Source organism: Leopardus geoffroyi, chromosome B4 (genome assembly GCF_018350155.1).
Source record: "Leopardus geoffroyi isolate Oge1 chromosome B4, O.geoffroyi_Oge1_pat1.0, whole genome shotgun sequence".
NCBI classification, from domain to species: Eukaryota; Metazoa; Chordata; class Mammalia; order Carnivora; family Felidae; genus Leopardus; species Leopardus geoffroyi.
In genome coordinates, this window is record NC_059341.1 from 133,637,074 (window position 1) to 133,663,723 (window position 26,650).

General features: G+C 59.4%; 1 protein-coding gene and 1 long non-coding RNA gene across 3 annotated transcripts in view; both read left to right on the forward strand.

The window, feature by feature from the left end:
• CACNA1I (calcium voltage-gated channel subunit alpha1 I) overlaps positions 1 to 16,794 on the forward strand; it is a 117,235-nt gene extending 100,441 nt beyond the window's left edge. Inside the window, exons 27-37 of one of the 2 annotated variants that reach the window (XM_045465897.1) lie at positions 458 to 567; positions 1,465 to 1,598; positions 2,486 to 2,556; positions 5,626 to 5,704; positions 6,337 to 6,458; positions 6,965 to 7,303; positions 7,573 to 7,719; positions 8,095 to 8,217; positions 10,066 to 10,231; positions 11,748 to 11,947; positions 12,892 to 16,794. In XM_045465897.1, the coding sequence (XP_045321853.1) occupies positions 458 to 567; positions 1,465 to 1,598; positions 2,486 to 2,556; positions 5,626 to 5,704; positions 6,337 to 6,458; positions 6,965 to 7,303; positions 7,573 to 7,719; positions 8,095 to 8,217; positions 10,066 to 10,231; positions 11,748 to 11,947; positions 12,892 to 13,521 (2,121 nt within the window). In that variant the 3' untranslated portion in view covers positions 13,522 to 16,794. The remainder of the gene's footprint in view (positions 1 to 457; positions 568 to 1,464; positions 1,599 to 2,485; positions 2,557 to 5,625; positions 5,705 to 6,336; positions 6,459 to 6,964; positions 7,304 to 7,572; positions 7,720 to 8,094; positions 8,218 to 10,065; positions 10,232 to 11,747; positions 11,948 to 12,891) is intronic. The other variant, XM_045465898.1, reaches the window with a different exon arrangement.
• Positions 16,795 to 20,253: 3,459 nt separating this feature from the next.
• On the forward strand, positions 20,254 to 21,460 carry LOC123591507. The gene is made up of 2 exons (XR_006709386.1): positions 20,254 to 20,491; positions 21,263 to 21,460. It is a non-coding gene; the product is annotated as an uncharacterized LOC123591507 (long non-coding RNA).
• Positions 21,461 to 26,650: the final 5,190 nt, after the last annotated feature.

The window sequence follows — 26,650 nt, forward strand, 5'->3', positions numbered from 1 at the left end:
GAGGGGTAATTGGACCAGACCAGCAGAAATCAGAAAGAAGAAACAGCAATGTAAAATCAATAGTCCACATTAATTAAAGTGGGGGGAATAAAAGGAGATCTATAAACCATTTCACTAAATGTGAGTGGACTAAATTCTCTCCTTAAAAGGCAGAGACTTTATTTTTAAGTTAGTTGATTTATTTTGAGAAAGAAGCATGAGTGGGGGAGGGGCAGAGAGAGAGAGCCAGGATCCCCAGCTGGTTCCGTCCGAGCTGTCAGCACATGGAGCCTGACTTGGGGCTCGATCTCACAAACTGCGAGGTTATGACCTGAGCCGAAATCAAGAGTCCGATGTTTAACCAACTGAGCCACCCAGGTGCCCCAAGGCAGAGAGGCTTTCTGAGTGGAAGAAGGTAGTGGGAGATCCTGGGGTTTGGATCATGCTTCTCTTTGCCCCCTCCCCCTGCCCCCCATAGTCCCTGGAGACAGCCCTCAAGTATTGCAACTACATGTTCACCACTGTGTTTGTGCTGGAGGCTGTGCTGAAGCTGGTGGCGTTTGGGCTGAGGCGCTTCTTCAAGGACCGGTGAGTGGCTTGGCTGGGCCGGGGTGGCAGCACTGAGTAGGCCGCAGGATGGGGGAGCAGTCCTGACCCCTGGGGAAGCCTGGAGCAGCCAGAGGAGGGGAACCAATCAGTGTCTGGGCACTGATGGCCGGCGGCCCCCAGGTGCTGCCTACAGCCCTGAACAGGAAGCGATTATGGTTCTTCCTGATGGTTGCAGGGCATTCTCCCAAGTCTCTTCAGCTCATCTCTCATGGGTTCTCCACAACCTACCGGCAGAGCAGGGCATACCTCACACTAGTCCTTCTTTTCGGAGGGAACAAATGAGGTTCATAGAAGTTGATGGAGGGGCGCCTGGGTGGCGCAGTCGGTTAAGCGTCCGACTTCAGCCAGGTCACGATCTTGCGGTCCGTGAGTTCGAGCCCCGCGTCGGGCTCTGGGCTGATGGCTCAGAGCCTGGAGCCTGTTTCCGATTCTGTGTCTCCCTCTCTCTCTGCCCCTCCCCTGTTCGTGCTCTGTCTTTCTCTGTCCCAAAAATAAATAAACGTTGAAAAAAAAAAAAAATTAAAAAAAAAAAAAAAAGAAGTTGATGGATTAGCCCAAGGCCGCACGGAGGAAGCATCTGGCTCAAGATTCAGATCTAGAAGTCATAGCTCATTCCTCCTCCCCGGCAGAATGCCAGAGCTGTTTATTTAGCCCGGTCAGCCTCTGGCCTGAGGGATTGGAGGTTGTGGGGGGCAGAGAGGGAGCCAGACCCAGTGGGGTCTGGTGGGGCTAGTAGGGAGGGTGGCCACACATCCCCGTGGGCCACAGCAGGAGGGTGGAGAGCTGGGAAGTTCCTCCTCCCAACCCAGGCATTTCTAAACCAGAGTGCCCCTCACCCTGCCTCCCACTCCTGCCTTCCTCTGCCCGGCTGAGCAGGTGGAACCAGCTGGACCTGGCCATTGTGCTGCTGTCGGTCATGGGCATCACGCTGGAGGAGATTGAGATCAACGCGGCACTGCCCATCAACCCCACCATCATCCGCATCATGCGGGTTCTGCGCATCGCTCGGGGTGAGGGGCGAGGGTGATGGGGTGGGGATGGGTGGGGGCAGGCTGGGACTCCCAGGAGTTGGTTGGGGACAGGCAGGGAGTGGGGCGTGGGTGGGTAATGGGCTGCAGAGCAGGGAGAAGAACGGCAGCCAGGGGGAGCACACACCAGGCACACACTTGCCCCCGTGTGCACACATGCATCCTTGTCCACAGACCGCTCACTGCACCCGCACCTCCTCATAACACCGTGACCCGTGCAGACCAGTCTCAGGCTGGGATGAGAGGAACCCGGGGCGGCTGGGAAGATTCCGGGATGCAGTTCTAGTTCCTCGTGGGCATGTGTCCAGCACTGGCTGGGACCCCCCAGGCCTCTATGCTTCTTAAAACCCTGGCTTCCCCCGGCGGCCCCCGCACCTCACCCCAAGGCTGTCCCTCCACTTCTTTCAAGAAGCTCCTGCCTCAGCCCTGGCCCGGGTGCCTCTTGCTTTTCCACCTGCCACAGCTTGTGGCCTCCAGGGTCCGAGGTGGGGAGGGGCGCAGAGAAATTCAGCACCTCACACCGGAGCCCTCTTCAGCCAGAGGGAAGGGAGAAATGTGGGCGCCCATTGGTTGCTTTTCTCTCACCTCGGTGAATTTCGTGCTCGCTGACACACTTTGTTCCCACTGCGCGTGCCCTCCTTCTCCTGGGACGTTTTCACACCGACGTCCACGCCTTGTGCCCGCGTGTCTTTGCGCACCCCTCGTGCAGCGGCACCCACGTTCTTCCAGCGTGGCGTCACAGAGCCGTCCCCTTTGCTCACGTGCGCCTCCACTTTTCACTCTGCTGCCTCATTTACACACGTACACACGTGCACACGCACATCGCCACTGGCCGGGGCTGAGTGGGCCGGGCTGGGTCTCGCCCGCAGTGCTGAAGCTGTTGAAGATGGCCACGGGGATGCGGGCCCTGCTGGACACCGTGGTGCAAGCTCTGCCCCAGGTAAGAGCCACTCCTCCTGGCAGCCCGCCTGGCTCTCACTGGTGTCACTCCGGCCTCCACTTCCTTCTCCTCCAACCCGCCTGGAGCCCTGGCAGAATCCTGTCTCCCGAGAGGCAGTGTGAGGCAGGGGCTGTGGGAGATGGAAAGGGTCCCTTCTGCCCCTGTCTTCCTGACTTCAGGTGCTCGCCAAGGCCTGCTCTGTTCTTGGCGCTGAGCTGGGCTCTCAGGAGCCATATTTTGCCTTCGGGAGTGGGAAGGACAGACTACCGGGAAGGACAGATGCCGCAGGGCAATGTAGGGAGGCCTACTAAGTGGTGGGAGAGAGGGATGGGGGTCCTGATGCTCCATGGGGGAAGTCAGGGAAGGCGTCAGGGGACTTTGAGCTTGACCTTATAGAGTGGCTTGGCAGAAGGAGGTGGTGATGTGAATGGGGGGGGGGGTTCAGAAAGGACATGTTTGGGGGGGACGTCGTGAGACCTTGACCTGGGTGGAAACCCTAGGACGGAGGCAAGTCCCCCCACCCGCATCCCATTGCTCAGTGGAAGGGGGAGAGGATCAGGGCCACAGAGGGTGCAGTTTTCATTCTCCTGGGAATTCTGCAGTCCCAGTCGTCCCCTCCCCCCCCCCCCTCCCCTCAGGGTGACCTGCTCTGAGGTGAGCCTCAGGCACATTCGTTTATTCACTGTGACTCATCTAGTCTTCAGGAATTTTAGGCGTTTTAAAGGGCACGAATACTGCGCGATAAAAATGAGGGTGAAAGATTAGCCACCCTGGGAAGGTGGAGGAAGAGCGGGCTCTCTCAGGGACCTGGGCCGTGGGTGCTAGCGAGTTCCATTCTCGTTTGGTGTGAGCATCCCAGCAGCCTGCTTACAAAGGGACGGCCGCACGGGCCGTCGCGTTGGGTCTGGCTGGAAAGCAAGCGGGGCGTGCACTCAAAGAGACGTGGTTTTTCTTGACAGGAAATGTCTTCAGAGGGTGTTGGCACATGGGAGGTGGGGGTGAGCTGGGCTTGGTGGGGGGTGTGCAGACAGGAGGTGGGTTGGAGCCCAGACTCAAGCCACCTTGCCTCTTATCAAGGCCTAGTCCTCTGAGACCAGGGGCACGCGACTTAACTTCTCACGCCTCGGTTTCTTTGCCTGTCAAGTGGGAATAATAACAGTGCTTATCTCGAGGGGTGTTGTCAAAGCTCATCAAGCAGGGCTCAGGACTTGGGTTATAGGAGGCGCCCTGTAAGATTCCCTAGGGGTGGGGGTGGGGAGCGTGAGGCCCCAGCCTCCCTGGCTCCCTTATGCCTTCCTCCTCTGCCTTTCTGATGCCCTGACCCCTAGGCAACCTTGAGCTTGCACAGGGCACACGGAGATGCCCAGGAGGACCCAGCTTCAAGTAGGAAACATAATAGTAATTAGAATTACATCAGCACCTTAATCCCCCATAATCTGTTAGCTGTCATGTGGACGTCGTCGCACCTTTCCTCCTCCATTCTATATAGAGTGGTATGAAAATGACACTTCCCACCAAGCCCCGCCCGATGCAGAGGGAGGAGGCAACAAGGAAGGCTTCTCAGAGGAGGTGACTTGTGACCTGGGCTTTGAGGGGTGGGGCAGAGGCATTTACCAGGCAAAGGCAGAGGGAGGGTTCTCCCTGCAGAGGGAACAGACTGTGCACGTGGAATCTGATTTCTGTGTGGCTGGAGTCTGGGGTTGGAAGGTTAGGCCGGGAAGGGGCCCACAGGGCTAGGTCACAAAGGGCTTCGATGCCAGGACAGCAAACTTGGACTTCACCCTGTGGGCAGTGGGCATCACGAGAGGTTCTGGACAAGGGAGGCCTCAGGCAGAGCTGCCTTTTAGAAGGTTGCTCTACTGACCGTGAGGCGAGTGGGTTGCCGGAGAGGCTGGGGGCAGGGAGGCCAGTGAGAAGGCTGCCGCAGCCGTGCAAGCACAGGGAGATGCTGGAGGTGGAGGGAGGGCTTGATGGGGAAGGCGACGTCCGTCCTGGTTCAGAAGCGCGGCTCACCTGGGCCTGCGTAGGGAGGGAGGCTGACCCGAGGGCCAGGGCCGTGCCCAGTGCCTTGCTTTGTAGCTGCTGAAGAAGTGCTCGTACCGTTAACGAATAGGGCGTCTTTTAATTAGTCGGACACAATTGGCAGGATTGTAGAGCAGCTCAGGAGGAAATCCTCCTCTGGAGCAGAGGAACGATAGGAGTTTGTGGCTAACGTGTTTACCCTGTAGCAATTGACGCAAACCCCTTCTGATTCTGTTCGTGCAGGCCTTCTGAGGGCTCTAGGAGGTATTCCATTTCCAGGGCAAGAGTATGTTCAAGCCTTGTCTTAACCATTGGCTGAGCTAAAGGCGGTCTCCGGTGTATGGATAGATTTGAAATAGGTTTGTCATCTGGGACGTTTTGTTCCCACAGGAGCTGTGGGATGGGGGTGGCTGGGTTTGCAGGAAGCTTCTGGGGCTCACAATCCTGCACGACTCCTGTGTGCACTTCTCTCCACGGCCAGGCCCCGTGCTGGCCTGAGGCGGCAGATGCGACTTAATCCAGCCATGTCCCTGCTCTCAAGGACTTCTCAGACCAGCAGAGGACAGGGACACGGGTCCCCCGGTTACACGCACACTGTCAGACTGGAGGGACCCAGGAGGGCTTCGGGGAGGAGGCAGCCTGTTGCCGAGACTTCCCTGCCTCCCTCTCTGCATTCAGGCAGGGGACGGTACCCACCACACACAGGTGTGGGGCAGCTGTGAGCCTGCGGTCAGCCTGCTGGGTTTGGATCCCAGTCCTGCCACTTACTAGCTGTGTGACCTTGGGCAAGTCACTTCACCACTCAGTACGACTCTGTCTTAAGAATGGAGTAAAACGTAGCTCACGGATGGTCGTGTGGAGTGAACGAGCCGATGAATGCGAGGCGCTTGAACCAGCCGCCCACGGGAAAGGCTGCACAGCGTTTTGTTACTATTCTGTGCCCCATGTGGGACCCGGCCTCCCCCGGGGAGGTCACTGCGGGGTGGCAGACGTGGGCACTGGAGCCTGACCCTCAGGCCGGCCCCGCCCCGCCTGCTCTCCCCACAGGTGGGCAACCTGGGCCTTCTCTTCATGCTGCTTTTCTTTATCTACGCCGCCCTCGGCGTGGAGCTCTTCGGGAAGCTGGGTGAGTGACTCCGGAAGCAGACCTGGGCTGGTGGGGGAGGGGTGGGGGGTGGCGTGGGGCGGAACAGGCCTGGAGGAGGGCCTTGGCAGGGTGGTGAGGCCTGAGACACCCGCAAAGCGTCACATCAGGGTCTCGGTGGTGGGGAGATGCCCCCTCCTGAGGTGACCCTCAGCCATCTACACCCTCCCCCGGGGACGGGTAGTAGCCTTTGAGAGGTGCTAGCCTGGATCCATCTGCACCCTCCAGGCCTCTGCAGCAGACCCCTGACTTGGAGAGCAGCGCGGGCAGGGCACAGGCCGAGGGCAACATAGTCCATGCCGACCCAGCCCTGCACAGGGCTGGTTTCAGAAAGCGATGCTCCCTTGGGGGCTGGCCCTCACCCCTGCATCCTCTCTCTGAGGACCTGATATATGAGTGGGGGGAGGGGGCGGGGAGCCAGGCTCACCGGAGTCTGAGTGCCAGCTTGTGTGAGCCCTCCCTGAGCCTCGGTTTCTCCATCTGCGGGCTGGGCACGGTCCACACGCGCTTCCGAGGATCGGGGATTCCGAGACGGGGCCGGGAGGCCCGGGTACAGGGTGGGCCAGGCAGGGGACTCTGCAGTGAGACAGGGCTGACCTCCTCTCTTCTCTCAGTCTGCAATGATGAGAACCCATGCGAGGGCATGAGCCGGCATGCTACCTTCGAGAACTTCGGCATGGCCTTCCTCACACTCTTCCAGGTCTCGACCGGCGACAACTGGAATGGGATCATGAAGGTACCCGTGGGGAGACAGAAACCAGTCTGGGTTCTGGGAGCAAGGCTCCTGACAGCGCTCGCTCCTGGGACCCCTGCCTGCCCCGCGCCCCACCGCACGCGGGAGGGGAGTGCCGGGCACAGGAAGGCAGAGGGACCCGCCTGGGGCTCTAAAGCTCAGCGAGCTGGCGATGAGCCCAGGACGCGTTCTGTCAGCTCCTAACTGCCGCTCCGGGATCGGTGCTCCGAGTCTAGGGGACACGACTCTGCCCGAGGCCAGGACTTGGGGCCCATAGCCCGGGGCTGGGGCTGCAGGCCTCGCTCCTCCTGGGTCCAGGCCCTGGCGCTGCTCCTCACCTGGCAGAGACTCTCTGGCTGTGGCCCCAGTCTGGCCTGGGCTGGGCAGGGAGGGGCTCGTGGAGGGCGGGGATGGGGCCCCAGGGCCTCACCCGCCCCTCACCCGGCGCAGGAGGGAGGGGATGGGGCCCCGGCTCCTCACCGGCCCTCACTGGCCCTCACCCGCCGCAGGACACGCTGCGGGACTGCACCCACGATGAGCGCAGCTGCCTGAGCAGCCTGCAGTTTGTGTCACCGCTGTACTTCGTCAGCTTCGTGCTCACGGCCCAGTTCGTGCTCATCAACGTGGTGGTGGCCGTGCTCATGAAGCACCTGGACGACAGCAACAAGGAGGCCCAGGAGGACGCCGAGCTGGACGCCGAGCTGGAGCTCGAGATGGCCCACGGCCTGGGTCCCAGCCCGCGGCCGCCCACCAGCTCCCCGGGGGCGCCTGGCCGAGGCCCGGGCGGGCCGGGCGGCGGGGGTGACGCCGAGGGCCGCCTGTGCCGGCGCTGCTACTCTCCGGCCCAGGTGGGCAGGGGTGGAGAGGGCGCGAGGGTCGCCGAGGGCGGCACCGCGGGGCTGGAGGGGCAGCTGGGCCTCCGAGGCCTCAGGCAGAGACCTCGGGCGATTGGGCCCCGGCCTGCTCTGCCCCGCCGAAGGGGCGACCCTGTGACGAGGGGGTCGGGCCCAGGCCACGGGCGCAGAGAACCGGGAGGGCGGCCGAGCCTCGCCCACCCCACAGTCCCCGGACCCGGCCGATAATCCCGCCTGTCCCCACCCCGTCCCCGTCCGCCTAGGAGAACCTGTGGCTGGACAGCGTCTCTTTAATCATCAAGGACTCCTTGGAGGGGGAGCTGACCATCATTGACAACCTGTCCGGTTCCATCTTCCATCACTACTCCTCGCCGGCCGGCTGCGAAAAGTGTCACCACGACAAGCAAGAGGTGAGGGCGGCCTCGGAGGGAGCTGGCGCCTGGCGGTGGGGGCCAACCCGAGGGAACAGCCTGGGCCCACTTGGCCAACGCCGGCCAGCTTCGAGGGGCACTGGGTCTGGGGGCAAGTGGGCCAGCTGTAGCATTTGCAGCCCACGGCAACAAGCCCGCCCTTGGGCCCAGCCCAGACCTGGCACGTTGCCGGTTGTGATGCCATCGTGTTGACCCCCACCCCCTGCCCGGACCGGGCTCCCTGAGCGTGGTGGCATAGCGCCCACGCTCAGCAGGTCTCTGCACCCCTAACCACCTGCCCGTGTCTTTCCGGAGGACCGCACCTGCCCCATCCCTGCCCCAGGGACGCACTGAGGCCGCCGCCCCTCCCCACAGGTGCAGCTGGCCGAGACGGAGGCCTTCTCCCTGAACTCAGACAAGTCCTCCTCCATCCTGCTGGGTGATGACCTGAGTCTGGAGGGCCCCACGGCCTGCCCACTCGGCCCCAAAGACAGCAGGGTGAGTGGTCCCGCGGGGCCTCTGCCTGGCCGGCCAGGACACTGCTGCTTCCCAGTGTACCATTTACGCTGCACCTGCTGTGTGGTGGGCCCCCATCTCTGGTGGGTCAGATGAGGGCAGTGGGACTCAGAGAGGTGGAGTGATTTATCTGAAGTCACACAGCAACAGGCCCAGCTAGGGCCCCAGTCATGGCAGTCAGTGGCCTCAGCCACTGCTCGTTTCTTTGGATATTTTTTATTTATTTATTTTTTACATTTATTTATTTTTGAGAGACAGAGAGAGAGAGAGAGAGAGAGAGAGAGAGCACAAGTGAGGGAGGGGCAGAGAGAGGAGGAGACACAGAATCCGAAGCAGGCTCTGGGCTCTGAGCTGTCAGCACAGAGCCCGACACGGGGCTCGAACCCACAAACCGCGAGATCATGACCTGAGCCGAAGTCGGAGGCTCAACCGACTGAGCCACCCAGGCGCCCCTATTTGGATATTTGTTATTCATTTAATGGGAGTTGTTCCAAGCAGGACAAACCCATGGGGCGTAGGGGCTCAAGGCCGCAGAGAACGGAGGGGAGTGGGACCAGATGCGAGCACCTACTGTGTGTCAGACGCTTACACTCAGGTTTTGTCTCCCGATTCTTGGTATTGGGGATTGGCCCCGTTTCGCACTTGAGTAAATGGGGGCTCCGAGGAGTGAGGCGGCTTGCGCACCCCACACAGCTGCAACGGCAGAACAGGGAGGCCAGCCCTGGGGCCGGTACCCAGCTTCTGCCCCTGAGATCGGCGGTCCGAGGAGGCCTGGAGAGCCGGAAGGGCCACTGGGTTCATCTTGCAGACTCAGGCAGGAGGGGTCTGCTGCTGGGCTTGTGACCTCGAGGCTGGGATGTAAGAGAATTGTGGAGGGGGAGGGGCACTGCCTGGCCTGAGGTAGGGGTGCAGTGGCCCTGCCCGAGAGAGCTCTTTCCCCTAGGCCCCCAGGGCAGACTGGGTTTGGCACCACTGTCCCCAGGGCCATCGTCCATCAGCTCCACCTTCTAGTTCCCTCCCTCCCTGCACCCTCCCTCCCCTCCGTAACAGCTGACAACTCCTGCAGCCCCCACAGCCACCCAGCCCCTTCCTGCATCTCCCCACACCCCTGTGCTTCTCCCCTACACAGGATGTCAGGGTCACCATTTCTGGGGCCTGGTTGGCCTTTGGTGGGTGTAGTCTGGTTTTGTTCTGGACTCATAGAGGAAGTCATGGGGGGTCCATCTGCCTTGGAAGGGGGCACTGAGGCAGCTCTGGAGGAGCTTGTTGGGCAGGGGTCACCTTGCCTGCAGGGCTGAGGAAAGGCCTAGGGAGTGCCGGAAGGACTGCCAGGCAGCTTCCGGGCGCCACAGCCAGGAAGGAGGGGTTACTCTGTCATTTATGGATGTGGAGGCGAAGGGACCTGTCCGAGAGATCGTGCTCACAGGGAGGCCCCGCAGTGCTCCACCTGTCTTCTGATCCCTTCACCAACCTGCACTTGACTTCTACACGGGGCCCAGGTCTGTACCAGGCACTCGGCTACAGAGACAAGGAGGACCCTTGGGGTCTCGAGGTCAAGAAAGGAGCGAGGGAGCAGGAAACTGCATCCTGCTTGGAACACCAGGGAGGGCTTCCTGGAAGTGGGGCCCTTTCACCGGGTTTTAGAAGATGACGATTGCGGGCAGGTGGAAGAGGCGAGGAGAAGGCCATCTCGGGCAGTGAGAGCGGCCCGAGCATCGGGCCATGGAGCAGAGGCGTAAAGGCACCAAACCAAACACCCACCAAAGGGGGCAGGCTCGGCCTCTGTCCCCTTCTCCACCACCCTGAGCCGTCTCCCTCCCTTTCCTGTAGGGGGAGCCGGATGCCCCTGAGCCCGTGCACGGAGGAGAGGGGGGCGAATGCTTCTTCCCCTTGTCCAACACGGCCGTCTCGTCGGATCCTGAGAACTTCCTGTGGGAGAGGGAGACTGTCCCATCCAACCCCGTCCGGTCCTGGCTGAAACATGAGAGCGGCCGAGGTGAGGGTGGGGCCCCCCACCAGCTCCCCGCGGCCCCAGGCTCCGGCGACTGCTTCAGAGGGGCTGGCTGACTGCTTTCCTTAGTGTCTTTGCCCAGACTTATAATATATTGAGTCCAGGAAGAACCGGACGGGTACTTGACAGTAAACTCAGGTCTGAGGTAACCATGACAAAAGATCAATAATACAGAGAGGTGAGTTAGCAATTATACCAGAAGCCCAGGAGATTCATGGTGAGCTCCTAGGAGCTGTGGTGAAAAGGGAAACAGGTCACACAAAGCTCTCATTAAACAGAAGGAAAATTATCCAAAATTACGCCAAATTGTCATAGTGATTTTCTAGAGCTGAAATTGAGAGGTGTTTGTCCCACAGATCTCACAGAAGGAGATGTTGAACAACAGAAAGCCTCATGGCCTCCGTAGCCCTTTTGTAAAGTGTCCTGAAATGTATCCTTTGGCCCTACCTTCAGCATCCTGTGTTTGTGCTTTGAGCTTCTGGCTGGGCTGTGGGCACGAGGAGAGGACCGAGTTCATCTGTTCATCGTTCGGGTTCACCTTCACCTCTAGTCCCCTTGGAGGGTGATGGGAATCTGGTTCCCCAGCACTGGCTGGGGAAGAGGGCAGAGAGAGGAGCTCAGCAGAAGAGAGACTCCCAAGACCCTGGGCCCACCCCAAGTACTTTTCTGGAAGGCCTGGCATGGAGTGCCTTCTGGGAGCTGGGGGTGGAGTGACTTTTCCAAGGACTCTCCCTAAAGCCAACCTTGGTGGTTGAGGTACCAAGACCCCAGACCCCAGGCTTCCTGGACCAGAAGTCAGGGCACAGGACCCAAGAGCCATTCCGATTGAATGAAATCCCACCCCCTTTAGTTAATCATTCATTTGTGTGTTCCCTAAATAATAAGATGATATAGAATAGGAACCCCTCCTCCCCCGGCTGGGGGCATTCAAGCTGTGTAGCCACCTTGGCTCTGCCCCAGGTCTGCCCCAGCCCTCCTCTCACCCTCTCCTTGCCCCTCTCCATCCCCAGCAGAGCAGACTAGACAGGTCCAGCAGCATTCCGTCTGCTCTGCCCATCCAGTGCAGTGCCCACCCTGCCCGCCCTCCCAGAGGGGTCCCCAGGTTTGGCTGGACCCCATGGGGTGTCCAGACCCTCAGAGGGTGGCTGATCATAGCAGGCATCTGCCGTGTACCTGGTCCCGGGCTGGGAGCCCCACAGCTGGTTCTTGTTCTTACAGCCTTCTCTCCACCCCTTCAAGTAGGCCTGTGGTCCCTGTTTCGCAGAGGAAGGAAACCAGGGGGCCTGGGGCCTGGGTCCGCTGGCTCCAAAAGCTTGCTTTTGCGCGTGCCAGGAGTCACAGGGATTTCGCAGTGGAGACACCAACTCTCAGAGAGGGAGACTTACCCGCGGTCTCACAGTCATTTTGTTAGGAAGCCCTCTCTGCCTGCGGGCCTAGAACCCAGCGTCCAGGGACCCACCAGCCTGAGCCCTCTCCCCCCACTCCTCTCCTCCTTCCCCAGCTGCACCCCCGACTCCCTTCTCCCCGGATGCCTCCAGCCCGCTCCTGCCCATGCCTGCGGAGTTCTTCCACCCTGCTGTGTCTGCCAGCCAGAAAGGGCAGGAGAAGGTGGCTGGCGCTGGGACGCTCCCCAAGATTGCCCTGCAGGGCTCCTGGGCATCCCTGCGGTCGCCGAATGTCAACTGCACCCTCCTCCGGCAGGTATGGGCGCCTCCCCATCTCCGGGAGCTCTCCTGCTGGGGAACATCTGAGTGTGACCTTGATGTCCAGGTGGAGGTGGAGGGGCAGATCTGGGGGATGGGAGGTCTGGCCTGCGGGACCTCCTGTACAGCATTAGCCGGGGCCACCTCCTGGGCAGGCAGAGGGCACAGAGCGGACAGGCTCTGTGGGTGCCAGGGCTCAGGGAGGAGCAGGAGCTGCCCCGGCTCACACAGTATGACAGCAGCCGAGCTGGGCACGGCGCTGGTCCCACCGCTGACCCCAGCTTTGTGCCAGGCTGTGTGCTAGGCTGGGAGGCTGCACAGTGGACTGCTTAGTTTCTGTGTTGCAGGGGTGCGAGAGGGGAGATGGGAAGCCAAAATAAATGCATAAAAAGGACAGTCGATTTGAGAGTGATGCATGCTAGAGAGGATGTTGCATCGGGAAGGGGCTCTGCGGGGAGCATTTCAAGGCTCTGGGAAGGCAGTGAGGGGTGAGCTATGTGGGTGTCTGGGGAAGAGATTTCCAGGCAGCAGGGGCTGGGGCTGGGGGGTGGGGTTAGGGACTGGGGGCAGGCAAGGGGGAGATTGGTGGGAAGGAAGGTCCTAGAGGGGTGGGGTGGGGCCCTGAGGCTACTGTGTGACGGTGTGACCGATGTGATTGCATTTGAGTAAAATGACCCTGGTTCCCAGCTGAGGACCGGAGGAGCCTGGTGGGGCAGGGAACCCAGTCGGAGGCCATCGCCAGTGACCTCCTTGAGGACCACCCAGAAGCGCGGATGGGTGGTGGAGGGGAGAGGCTGTGGGGTCCTGGGCATATTCGGGAGGGAGTTCCTGAGGCTCGGGAGGGACTGAACGTGCCTGTGTCCCTGGGATGGGCAGGCCGCCGGAGGAGGGGCAGGGCTGGGGGACACTGCGCGGCCCCCAGCCCCTGTTGCCTCCCTGCAGGCCACGGGGAGCGACACGTCGTTGGAGGCCAGCCGCAGCAGCTCGGCCGGCAGCCTGCAGACCACGCTGGAGGACAGCCTGACCCTGAGCGACAGTCCCCGGCGCGCCCTGGGGCCCCCGGCCCCCGCACTGGGCCCGCGGGCCGGCCTGTCGCCCGCCGCCCGCCGCCGCCTCAGCCTGCGGGGCCGGGGCCTGTTCACCCTGCGCGGGCTGCGGGCGCACCAGCGCAGCCACAGCAGCGGCGGCTCCACCAGCCCGGGCTGCACCCACCACGACTCCATGGACCCCTCGGACGAGGAGGGCGCGGGCGGCCGGGGCGGCGCGGGCGGCGGGGGCGCGGGCAGCGAGCACTCGGAGACCCTCAGCAGCCTGTCGCTCACGTCCCTCTTCGGGCCGCCGCCCCCGCCGCCGGGGCTCACGCCTGCCCGCAGGTTCAGCAGCACCAGCAGCCTGGCCGCCGGCCCCGGCCGCCCACGCGCCCCCTCGCGGCCCCGCGGCCTGGCCCGGAGCCCCTCCTGGGCCGCCGACCGCAGCAAGGACGCGCCGGGCCCGGCCCCCTCGCGGCCCGAGCTGCCGCCCGCCCCGGGAGAGCTGCAGCCGGGGGAGGCCGCCAGCAAGAGGAAGAGATGAAGGCTGCAGGGGCCCGGCCGGACGCCCCGTCTCACCTTCTTTTACCTCAGGAGCCAGGGGGGCAGGCAGCAATACTTCGGCCACAAGCTGGGGGTCGCGCAGGGGCCGGCCAGCGCCAGGCCGCCGAGAGGGTGGGCTTGAGCAGGGTCTGGGTTAGCCGAGGCTCGGTGGTGGCCCCAGCCGTGGCCCAGCTGTGGTCCTTCCCGTGCATATACATAATATATATATATGCATATATAGAGAGAGAGACAGACATATATATTTATTTATTTTTTTTACTGAGAGCTTATGATTTCCAGAAAGTGCTAAAGTTGGGGGGTGCAGGCCGGCGCCCGGACAGGGCCTTTGCCTGATGCTTAGGACCCAGGCCAAACCTACCCCAGGGCAGATGGGGCTGCTGGCGTGATAACGGCTGAGATTTCTGGTGTCTCCCCTGGGTTGGGAGTAGTTTGGGAGAGGCTCTCAGGCCTCTGAAGTTCCCATGGCCGGGGAGACAGGCCCAGAAGAAGAGGTGAAATTCAGGGTGCGTTTTTTTTTTCCTTTAAAGAAGAAACGCCGCTAAGATCCTCCCCCCACGTATTGGGGTGTCTGTCTTGTTCCTGACTGTCTAGTTGTTGTGAACAGTCTTTTGTAGATGCCCCAGAGCACACTCTTAGTCAACCAGTTAGACGTCTTTCTTTAGGAAAATCAGGGGTGAATAGTTGTAATTTCTTAGCGCAGGGGTGGGGGTGGAGGGTAGCTCCAAGGCTGGGCAGGGGGCTCAGCCAGTGGGCACTTCCAGGGGTGGGGGTCTGCCATGGCTTTGCCCCCAGGAAGGCCGAGGGCAGGCACGGAGGCTGCAGGAGAGAGGAAGGGGAAAGGGTATTAAGCAGACCATGAGATGCTTGGAGGTCAAGAGTACCTGCCTGGTCTGTGCTGGCCAGGGTGCCCTGTGGGCCCCCTGGGCTCAGACAGTCAGTGACAGTTACTTAACTACCTTTTACCCTCCAGGCGGACCTTGGGTCATGGTCATTCTGAGAGGTCCTGCTCCCCGCTGACCCCCTGAGCAGCTCTGCCCCCCTCCTGTGGAGTTCAGGGAGAAGCAGACCTGATAAGATTCTAAGCAGGGGCGGGGGCACCTGCCTAGCCTTAGGACCAGCCCCACTCCCCGGTCCCGACCACTTTCCCAGGCTACAGATCAAGTTTCCCATAGCAGTGCTTCCCAAGTGGGTTCACAGATGGGTGGTTTTTTCTTTTATTTGGAGAGTTACGCATTTATTTCAGTATTTATTAGGAAATAAACAGCACATTGGACCCACGATTTCCAGACCTTGCTTAGGTCAAGGCAAAGTTTTCAAAAGCGAGTGGATTTAAGGCGACTTTGAAGAAGGACATTGGGAGTGTGGTGGAGGAGGTCGTCTGCAGACAGGCAGAGTCCCGGGGAGGGGGAAGGCTGCAAGTTTGGGGGACACTGCACTTCAGCAATAACCAGGCCCTTCGCCTTCGCGAGATCTCCTCAATGGCTTCTGCTGGGCCCTGCCGAGGGGGCCCCGTTCCCAAACCCTGACCTTAAAGAACTTGCCTTCAGGCCAGGCTGGCGAGTGGTACTGGGCGGTTGGCTGCCTGGGTGGGCTCCGGTCCCTCCTGGGCACTTGGGGCCTGGACGCTGCAGCCCAGGGAGGAGGTAATGGGTGGCTCGAGCTTTGCGGTCTGTAAAGCGTTTCCCTTCGGAGATGGCGTGGGGGGTGGCGCAGGGTGAGCCCTGGAGCCTCTGGAGCTTTGCCGTCCTCACCCAGAAGCGCGGGCGGTGGGCCGCCAAGGTGACGCCCAAGCAAGGAACGCCCCTCCCAGGATGGCGGCCTCCGGGGTGAGGGGTCGGCCGGGCCCTCCCGCTCAGGGAGCGTGTAGACCCCAGGGGTCTTGTCTGCACCTGCTCCTGCCGGCTCCTCAGCTGGTGGGGGAGGCCGGGCCCGCCCCCCAAGCTGCCCGCTCCAGGAGCCTTGTGCCGCCTCCCTTGCCGTGCTGATTGTTTTGTTACGGGATGCCCCTCCAGGGCAGAAGGGGTCACAGGTAGCTCTGCCTCACCCTCCCTCCCAGCACTGCTCTGGCCCTGAGCGATCGCGGCCAGAGGGGAGACAGCGTGCCTGTCCACATGTTCCTGGACGGGCGTGTGCTGGAACCTGGAAGAGGGACGTGGGACCCGGAAAGGCCGAGTGGAGGACAGACTGGGGGTCGAGGGTTGGCATCCGGTGCTGGTCAGCAGCGTCCAGTTTCGGGGCCCAGGCGTCATCTTCTTTAATCCGCACGGCGGCCCTGAGCCGCGTGTGCTGCTGTTCCACACAGACCGGGGAAGTGGCTTCCCCAGTGTCACCAGGTTAACCTGGTTAACCAGGGTGGCCGGGGTGGGGGGGGGGCGGTCACGGGAGACGGCGTTTCTTCCTGGAGGGCTCCAGATGCTATTCCCAGGCGCTTGGCTTTGTTCCTGTGAGCTCCTGTGTACAGGAGTTAGGGGATTGGCCGCGATTGCCTGGCTGGGACAAGCCAACATGGTTAAGGGTTGGCTGGATGGTCCCTCTGCCCTCCTGATCCTGCGACCTGTTCATCACAAAAGCACAAACTTACCCTAAGTCGCACAGATCTGGCCCCGGGGAGAGCGGAGAACTTGGTGCCGGCACCCCAAGCCATCTGCTCGCGGGGCTCTGTGGAGTGGTGGCTGGCGGGAGCCTCGGCACCCCCACAGATGGACCCAAGACCCGAAGGGGCCGTGGCCTGCCGTGGTCAAACCCTCTTCCTGTCCCCTCCCTGGCCGCCTTTGCGCCTGGCAGCCCCCTAAAGGATGAAGCGTGCACGGTTTCAGCCCGTTGCCCCGTCCTCCCGCCAGATCCTTCCCCTAGAGCCTTCTGTGTCCAGGGCCACCTCCGGCCCTCTTTGCTGCGCTGTGTAAGGGCTTGGGGTCTTAGAAGCCGCTCTTCAGCCCAGATACACGTACTTTTTTTTTTTTTTTTTTTTTTTGTCTTTGTGCAATAATCAGTGTTCCTGGTGGAGCCTCAGCTTAGCTGCGGCCTGGAGAGGAGGCGGAGGGCGCCTCCTCCAGGAAGCCCTCAGCCTGGCCCTGCCGCTGTGACTATCGCACTCCCAGTCGCTGTACAGTTTCTATGGTGTGAATGAACTTCCCTCCTGGTTGCTGACGGCGCTGGTCCCTGCTGGCCCAGATGGCCCGGGCATAGAGAAACCAAGTGGCAGCTCCCACCGTGTTGTTTTGAATAAAAACCCAGAAGCCTATTTCAGAAATTTTCTACGTGTCTGTGCTGTTCTTTTTGTAGCAGGGTGGGTGTCGAGCTGGGGGGGTTCCCAGGGGTGGGGTGGTGATAGGTTTTCTCCATCATGTTCAAGCTGTGGGGCTTAGGGTGTCTGGGACCTAGAAAAAATGCCCCCATGGAAAGGTCCTCCCATGGCTGAGGTCTACTGGGCTGGGGAGGAGGCGGAGCCTGGCTCTCCTGCTGATTCCGTAGCTAAGATGCTGGGCCTGTGCGGGAGTAATCTACTCACCTTTGGCACTGTTAACTGAATTCATATTATGGGTCTTATTAGGACTCTCGGCTGCAAGGACAAAAACCCAATTCGAACGAGTGTTAAGCATAAAAGGAAGAGCCAGAGAGAGAGAAAAGGAAAAAGGAGGGGAAACAAAAAAATAAGAAGAAACGACTTAGTGGTTCAAGTAGCTAAAAAGCCCAGAGATGGTGTCGGCTTCAGGTATAGTTGGATCAAGGGCTCCAACTATGTTAATAGGACACAGCCTCTCTTCACCTCTTGGATCAGCTTCCTTCTACGTTTGCTCTCCTCCTCCCCTAGTGGCCAGCAGCAGCCCAGGCTTAGGGCCTGTCTACCCATCCCCAGATGAATGACAGCTTCTCTCCCTGACAGTCTGGCAAAGTCCATGGAATCTCATCAGCTGACTTGGGTATGTGCTATGGCGATGCCATGCTCTGGTTGGCCAAGCCTGAACTCTGGGATCCAGGGGTGGGGGTGACCCACCTGCCTAGGAGCAGGAAAGGACAGATTGCTGTGTACTTGCCGGGAGGAGGGAACATGCCAGGCCTGGGGTGTGGTCCCTGGGATGGGCAACTGTCACAGCTGCCCTCCAAGATGAGGCAAGAGGCCCAGAGAAGTCCGGAGACTGGACATCCACAGGCTGAGAGCAGAACAGCCAAGCTGGTGGCGAGAGGGGCTGCCCATCCCCACCAGCCTTGTCTGGGCCTCTTGTCCCCCACATGTATCCTTTCTCTCCCTGGGGGCATGGCCGGGGCAGGGACATGGGGGCATTGGGTGTGACCTTCAGGGCAGCACCTCCGTCTCTGAGGCCCCGCCCACTCTGAAGAATGGGGGTGAGCTAAGGCTACCTTTTGTCCTCTCACCCCGTGTCCCCCGTTTTTGCCTTGTGATCCCTTTCCGGTGGCCGCTGCCGCTCTCGGAGATAAGAGCGAAATCTGCCACCGTCCAGGTTCCTCCGAGGGAGCCGGACGTGGTGCTCCAGGCTGACTGCCAACCTGCTCAGAGCACTAGGCTTTCCCTGCTCTGGGTGTCTCGAGGCGGGGGCACCCCCGAAAGGCCTTTCTACCTGGGCATCTGCCTCCCTGCAGGCGAAGCAGGGGGTGCAGGGAGAGGGGGCGAACCTGAGGCGTATGCACAGGTGCAGCGAGTGTACCTGAGCGCAGGTCCCAACACCTGCTGCGGGGCCCGGATCTGTGAGAGCAGGCCTGGCCCCGGCTCCCGGCTGCCTGCCGTCATCCAGAGAGGGATCTTACCCCCACTTTCCACCCGTCTGAACCCTGGGGCCCTGGACCAGCGGGCTGCCCCTCCTGAGCCTCACCCCTCACCTGCGAGGCCTGGCTTAGCCGCCCAGCTGTGGATCCCGGGGCCGAGAGGTCCCCAGGGAACCTTGGCTCCTGTGGACCCCTGGCTTCAGCCCCTCCTCTCCCAGCCCCTTGAGACAGAGCTGCTGGATTCCCCCACCTGGCGCCTCAGACCCCATGTATCCCAAACCCCGAGATGGCCTTCCCCAATCACCCAGCCCCTCCTGAAAACCAGGATGCTGGCCGCGACTCCTCCCTCTGCCTCTGCCACCATCGACCCGTCACCAAGCCTGCCCTTCTGCCTGACGCGAGCCTCTCCGGATCGCCCACTCTGCTGCCTGCTAAGGCGTCTCATCACCTGGGGTGCCCCTGCATGGTCACAGACCTCCCGGAGCCAGCACGAGCTCCTCCGATCCACAGCTCCCAGCAGCCAGCACGGGGTTCCCACCAGACAGACCCAGGGGCCCCTTCTCCAGGGCTCCAGGCTGCCGGCGAGATGAAGTCCTGACCCCTCAGCTGGCACGTCCCCAATCACTGCCTCATTTCCTGCGGCTCTCCTTCCAGTCTTTGCTTCCGCCGTCTCTGTCCCCATCCCGCCACTGCCTCCTTGTTCCCGGGACCCTTGTGGTCAGGCCTTTCCAAGGCCTTTCCCTCTGGGGGCCACCCACACGCTGCCCACCCCACACCTCTCCCCCCAGCCCGGGCCTCTCTCTGGCCGCCACCTTGCCCTGCCGCCTGCCAGGGGGAGGGCCCAGGTCTGGGGCAAGAGAGGCAGGTGTGCGGGGCCCCCGGTCTGACAGACCTCAGCTGACAGATCGGAGGCCTCAGGCAAGCTCTGGCTTCATTCCCTCCGCTCACACTTGTGAGGAAGATAAGCTAGTGGGTCCCGATCCAGCTGGATGCTGGGGCCACAGAGAAGAACCCAGTGCGGCCCTGTCTGTGGTTCCTTCCACACGGGCCCCAGCCACTGTGCCCAAGCCCCACGGCAGGGTGACCGGTGTTGGGGAACACAGGCCCCATGGCAGTAGCCCCTTGGCTGAGTGGGCACCCGGTTTACTCCTTCTGCCCCATCTCTGTCTACACATGACCTTGGCCCTGACCACCTGGGCCTGTCCTCAGCGTCCTGCAGGACGAGGCCCACCCTCCAGCGCCTCACCTGTTCCCTTTCTCCCCATTCCCTGGCAAACCCTTACTTACCCGTTCTGGTCTCATCTCAAATGTCACTTCTTCCAGGAAGCCTCCCAAGCTGCTCCGTGGCTTTGTCTGCTGCCTGGCTGCGTCCCAGCTCAAAGACAGTGACCATCGTCCCTCCTCCCAGCCCAGAGCTTGGTGCCAGGCTGAGCCTCAGCAAATGTCAGCTACGTGCCTGTGTTTTGGAAGCAGAAGAGATCTTGGAGGCCAGCTGAACCCATCTCTCATTTCTCTACCAGAGGAAGCCGAGGCCCAGAGAGACAGAATGGTGTACTCTGGGTCACACAGGGAGGCCGTGCCAAGGGTGACTGTCACTTGCGTGGCCACGGCCCCCTCTGCAGCTGCTGCATCCCCGGGGAGCAGGGCCCTGCTTTGTTTTCCTCTCCCTTACCCATTAATAATAGGATTAAGAGCAAGTTGTTGCCAAGGAGAGAGACTGACTTTATAAAACCGACCCAAGCACACTTTAAGAGAATGAAAAACTTCAGCCATCAGCACTTTTTATTTAGACCCGAATTCATGAATTTTAACCAAATAGGCACTGGCACGTTAGGTATTAATATATGTGCAATTATGCAAAACCACTATTATGGCTGTAATGAAAATTAGATTCTGACTAGGTGATGGCGTTCCAGGAGGGAGGCGTCCTCTGGATTCCAGCGCTGTGACCTCCGATCGCTGTTGCCATGGTAACGTGGCTGCCTTGGGACCGTGTGGACAGGAGGCTGGTCCTGCGGGGAAGGGCAGCTGACAAGGCTGGCCTGGGCTGGGCTGGTTCGGACCTGCGGACCCCATATCTGGGCCAGGCCAGGGCTGCTCCGATCACCAGGGGGACGTGGTGGCGTGGGCAAGACCAGCCAACCCACGGTGCCCCCAGGCCACCCACATCCTCTGGTTCTCCTTCTTGACTGCCCCTCCAGGGAGGCGTCCCTTCCGTCTTTCCAAAGGTATTTGTTGAGCATATACTACGTGCTAGGCCTATGCCAGCTGCTAGGGTGTAGTGACAGGTCCCTGAACCCGTCAGCCTGCATCTCAGAGTGGGGGACGTAAAATAAGGAGCCAAGAGACACAGGGGCGAGGTCGTTTCAGAGCCTGCCAGTGCCAGGAAGGCTGTGGAGCGGGTGTATGTGTGTGACAGGGAGTGACCAGGGCAGGGGAGGGCCCTTCCATCAGGGTGGTCGGGGACGACCCCCTGGGAAGCCAGTCGTTTGAGCCAAGGCTTGAAGGAGGAGAGCGAGCCAGCCACGCAAACGCATCAGCAGCCCTTCAAAGTCAGTAGGGTGGTCGGATAAAATAGGGCACACAGTTACATTTGAATTTCACAATGAAATTTTCCACTGCAAATAATTTTTTAGTGAAAGTGTGCAGTACTGGGGACATTCTTACACTGAAAACACAATCTGTTGTTTATCTGATATCCAAATTTTTATTTGCTAAATCTGGCAAGCCTATCAGAGAGGGGAAGGGGTTGCGGGGGGCCGCGGGTGGTAGAGATGGGCGGCTCCCTGCCCATACGCCTGCCCTGGTGGCCCTGGAAGGCTGCTCGTGGTCTCCCTGCCAGTTTCGACCCTATGTCATTCTGACCCTGAGCCGGGAATGCCCTCTGGTCCTGTCTCTGCCTGCCCCACCCGTGCGAGGGCCCCTGGGTGCTCTGGTCTTCACCCACCCACCAGCTCGGCTTCCCATTGGACCCCCCTCACTCCTGCCTCCTTCACCAGGCTCCTCGATCCTCAGCCTGCAAGCCTCAACTTGGACGTTGCCACCTTGGAAAATTTCCTGTGACTCCAGGCTGTCCCCACTCTCGGCTGATTCTCACTCAACACCTCGCTGTTTTGTTTGGTTTTGTTTTGTTTTAATTAGCCATGTATATTTTTATACTGTGGTAGCATACATCTAAAATTCACCATTGTAACCGTTTTGCAGTTTCCGCTTAAGCGGCGTTACCACTCACGATGTTGTGCAACTATCACCACCATCCATCTCCAAAATTTTTCGTTTTCCCAAACGGAAACTGCCCCCATGAAACAGCAACCCCCCCACCCCTCCCCCACCCTCCATCCCACTTTCTGTCTCCGTGAACTCATCGCCACCAGGGACCTCATGTAAGTGAGATCATATGGGGTTCGTCCTTTAAAAAAAAATTTTTTTTTAATGTTCATCTTTAAGAGAGAGAGCACACAAGTGGTTTGCACTGATACACCCATCCTCAGGTGGGAGGCAGTGCCTGCTGGGCTGTGCCCTCTTCCGGGAGTCGGGTCTGATCTCCCCCTGCGCAGCTGCCTGGGGACCCCGAGCCAGCTTCTGTGGCTTGGCGCAGGGCAGGGGACCAGGCTGGCAGCTTCGGGGGTGTCCTTATCGTCAAGCCAAGATGTAAGCAACTGGGGGATGTGGCTTTGAGCTTCTCTGGAAGCAGATGCCAGGTGCTGGAGGGAGGTCTCCCCTGGGTGCTGGAGCTGATGTTTCGGTTGGCTTCATTTCTTTCATTTCGGTCTCTTCCTGCCCTGGTCCTTCGGTCTTCCCTGCCGTTCACTCCTCCCTCTCTGTCTCTCTTTGCCTGTGTCTCTCTGTCCATCTGTCTCTCCGGCTGGTCTGATTTCCCTCCATCTCTGGTTCTCTGCTGCTCTCCTTGGCCATTTCCCTCAGATTTACAATGGAAGAAAGCACACCAGGGACAGAGCCCCCGGTCTGGGCTCACGGTCCCAGGCAGGCCAGGGGCGAGTCACGGCCTGGGCCGGCTTCTGTGCTCTCTGTCCTCATACGGTGAATTTGTGTGCCTGCATTTTTGCCTCCTGTGTCTCCTGGGAAGGTACGGGGTTCTTCCCGCCATCGGCCCACTGAGAGACCATGGCCCAGAGTCACCCTCTCTGGGCAAATGAGGGCACAGCCTGCCGTGCTGGTGTTGAAAATGACGAGCAGTCTCCTGGTCACATAGAGCCATCAGGACTTGCCGGCTAAAAGTAGACCCAGGTAAGCTACTCACCCCCACCCAGGGCACCCTGATTGGGGTGTTCCCCACAAGCCCTTCTTCCTGGGAGGATGAGAGAGGCAAAGGTCAGCTTTGGGCGAGGGAGGAGCATCTTCCTACCCAGGAGGCCAGGCTGAGGGTCACAGACCCAGGTCCGGCACCGTGGTCATCTCCCAGAACCAGATGAGCACCTGGAAAAAGTCGCCAGGAAGGCCGATCTGGCTGGTGATGGGCAGGCCATGGCGTCCCACAAGACAGGGCTATAGGCAGCTTCCCAGGTGGTTCGCAATGATCCTGCCTCCCAGTCCGCAGGCCCCTGTGTCACCCCCTCCCTTTGCACACGGGCTGGACCTAGTGACTTCTTTCTAACGAACAGCAAACGTAACGCAAAGTCAATTCTTCAGCCTAACGCTCTCCCATCTGAGCCATTTCAGCCAGGTGGCAGGGGTCACTCCAGGGATGTCACATCTTTTTTTTTTTTTATGTTTATTTATCTATTTATTTTGAGGGGGGAGGGGCAGAGAGAGAGAGAGAGAGAGAGAGAAGGAGAGAGAGAATCCCAAGCAGACTCCACAATCAGCGTGGAGCCCGACGCAAGGCTCGATCTCACGAACCGCAAAATCTTGAACCGGAGCTGAAATCAAGAGTCAGATGCTTAGCCGACTGAGCCACCCAGGCGTCCCCAGGAATGTCACTTCTGGGCCACAAAGAGCTTCTGGCTTTCACCTTGTAGGTCCTCTCTTGCCCCGCCTCACTTACTTCCTCCAATGAGAACTGGTTACTGTGCGATGAGCCGCCCTATGGAGAGGCCACCTGACAAGGAATTGAAAGATGCCTCCTCCTGCCAACATCCACTGGGGGGTGGGGGGCGCCCCAATGCCCTCCTGGGTGAGCTCAGAAGCAAGTCTCGGCAGTAGAGCCTGAAAGCGAGCCTGCAGCCCATGCCGACAAGTCGGTTGCAGCCGTGGGGACCGGAGGACCGAGTTAAGCCTTCAGAAACTGTGAAATCATAAATGTGTTGTTTTAAGCTGCTGAACTTTGCAGTAATTCGTTATGTAGCCATCGGCAGCTGAGACAAGTACATGCTGCCCTGCGTTACGAAATCATGTCTTCTATTATGTGAAATTCTACTACAGGCAAACTACTCTGGGAAAAAGTCAGAAGAGTGGTGGCCTCCTGGGAGCAGAGGCAGGACTGACTGGAAAGGGGCCTGAGAAGTCCTTCCGGGATGACGGCAATGTCTTCTGTTCTGACAGGGATATTTATGCTATGTGGGTATACGCGTTTGTCAAAATTCAGCAAATGACTTTCAAGTTGTGTGCATTTCATTGTATGTACATTTCACATCCAAAGCAGTAAATGCTAATGTATTTAGGGGGAACTGGACTGAAGTCTTCAGTTTACTTTGAAAGGCATCAAAAAATAAGATGGACTGATGGATGGATATTGATAAAGCATGTATTATTATTATTTTTTTTTTATTTATTTTTTTCAACGTTTATTTATTTTTGGGACAGAGAGAGACAGAGCATGAACGGGGGAGGGGCAGAGAGAGAGGGAGACACAGAATCGGAAACAGGCTCCAGGCTCTGAGCCATCAGCCCAGAGCCCGACGCGGGGCTCGAACTCACGGACCGCGAGATCGTGACCTGGCTGAAGTCGGACGCTTAACCGACTGTGCCACCCAGGCGCCCCAATAAAGCACGTATTATTAAATGTAAGTGGTAGAATTTTACCAGTGTAGTATATGGGTGTTCACTAAAAATTCTTTTCACCTTTGCTGTGTGTTTGAAATTTTCATAGCAAAATGTCGGGAACGATCACTCGCTTAGCAAGTACGGAGTGCTCAATGGGAGAAAATTAGAAGGATAGCATCGTGGGGTGCATAGTAACTCTAATCGAGGTTTGTTTTGCGCTAGGCATCTGATGAGGCTCCTTCACGTGCATGATCTCATTTCGTTCTTACGGCCAGTGTACAAGAAAGCGATGATGAGTCCAAACTTACAGATGGGGAAACTGAGGCATGGGGAGTCACTCCCTCAGGGTTGTGCAGTAAGCAAGCGGCAGAGCTGGGATTTCCCCGGGTCTGAGGGCTCAGAAGGGTTGAACTGTGTCAGCCTGGGCGTGTCATGCCTCTCTGTGTCTCGGTTTCCCCGTCTCCGAAGTAGAGATGCACACTGCCTTGCGGGTGAAATCAGGTAACCGTGGCTACGTCTTTTGAGGCTCTATCTGTGCAGGCTCCGTGCCGTAGCTGAGAGAAGCTTGTGGACGCTTAGGCACGTGGACTTCACCTCTGCGCCCCCTGCTACCCCCCCCCCCCCCCAGAACAGGTGCACCGTAGGTGTGGCTGCCGAGGCTGGGAGGTGTGGTCGGCTCAGCCTGCCCTCCCTGAGAGCCCGGACTCTTTTCTTCCAGGTCAGCGGCTCAGACACCTGCCCAGGGCTCCTGGGTGCCTCACTCTCACGTGGTCAGTCCCACATGTAGAGGTGAAGTTGCCTCACCACCTGCTGGGCTCTATGGGCCTCACCTCTACCCCTCCTTTCACAAGGGAGGAGGCTGCTCAGTCCGTCAGCAGCCCTGGCCTGAGAGGAAAGCCTTCAGGGCCCTGCTCCGGAAAGTATCAATGAGACACAGGGAGGACTTCCCTGAGTGCACCAGCACCCACAGATATGCATTTGCACAGGGGCTGGACCCAGGGATGGGATGCTGGCCGAGCACCGCCGGTGTACCCGGGGCTTTTCGGCTGTCACTCTCAGCCTGGAGAAGTGGGTGTTACTGTTCCCACTTCTGTGGTCAGGGATATGGAGACTCAGAGAGGCAAAGCCACCTGATCAGCCAGCTCTAGGGGCTGTGTTCTTTCTGGCTGGCTCCTCGGGTCCTGAGGAGAATGTAAGTGAAAGATAGACCATCCTCGGGGCGCCTGGGTGGCTCAGCCAGTTAAGCATCTGACTTCAGCTCAGGTCGTGATCTCATAGCTCGTGGGTTCGAGCCCCGCGTCGGGCTCTGTGCTGACAGCTCAGAGCCTGAAGCCTGCTTCGGATTCTGTGTCTCCCTCTGTCTCTCTCTGCCCCTCTTCCACTCACACTCTGTCTCTCAAGAACAAATAAACATTTTTTTAAAAAGTTGAAAAAACAAAAAAACCCCAAAGACTTTCAGGATCACCACAGGTAGTAAATGAAGCTGGAATTGAAATGCAGAGTCTGAATATCTGTTCTTTCCTCTGGCCAGTGTGCGCATTGCCTGAAACGCATACGATGTTGGTATAATCTCCTGCGTTTGGATTATGTTATAGGGTATCAAAATTAGCATAAACTAGGGGCGCCTGGGTGGCTCAGTTGGTTAAGCATCCGACTTCGGCTCGGGTCATGATCTCGTGGTTCGCGGGTTCAAGCCCCGCATCAGGTTTTGTGCTGACAGCTCGGGGCCTGGAGTCTGCTTCCGATTCTGTGTCTCCCTCTCTCTCTGCTCCTCCCCCGCTCACACTCTGTCTTTCTCTCAAAAATAAATAAACAGGGGCGCCTGGGTGGCTCAGTTGGTTAAGCGTCCGACTTCAGCTCAGGTCACGATCTCACGGTCCGTGAGTTTGAGCCCCGCGTCGGGGTCTGGGCTGATGGCTCAGAGCCTGGAGCCTGTTTCGGATTCTGTGTCTCCCTCTCTCTCTGCCCCTCCCCCGTTCGTGCTCTGTCTCTCTCTGTCCCAAAAATAAACGTTGATTAGCATAAACTACATAATAATTTAGTAGTTAAGACAAAAATTTGAGGAATAAGAGATTAGGAGAGGGGCGCCTGGATGGCTCAGTCAGTTGAGCGTCCGACTTCGGCTCAGGTCATGATCTTGCGGTTTGTGAGTTCGAGCCCTGCGTCGGGCTCTGTGTGCGTCTCTCTCTCTCTCTGCCCCTCCCCACCCCCCACACTCTGTCTCTCTCTCCTTTGAAAATAAACATTAAAAAAAAAAATAAAAAGATGGGGCGCCTGGGTGGCGCAGTCGGTTAAGCGTCCGACTTCAGCCAGGTCACGATCTCGCGGTCCGTGAGTTCGAGCCCCGCGTCGGGCTCTGGGCTGATGGCTCAGAGCCTGGAGCCTGTTTCCGATTCTGTGTCTCCCTCTCTCTCTGCCCCTCCCCCGTTCATGCTCTGTCTCTC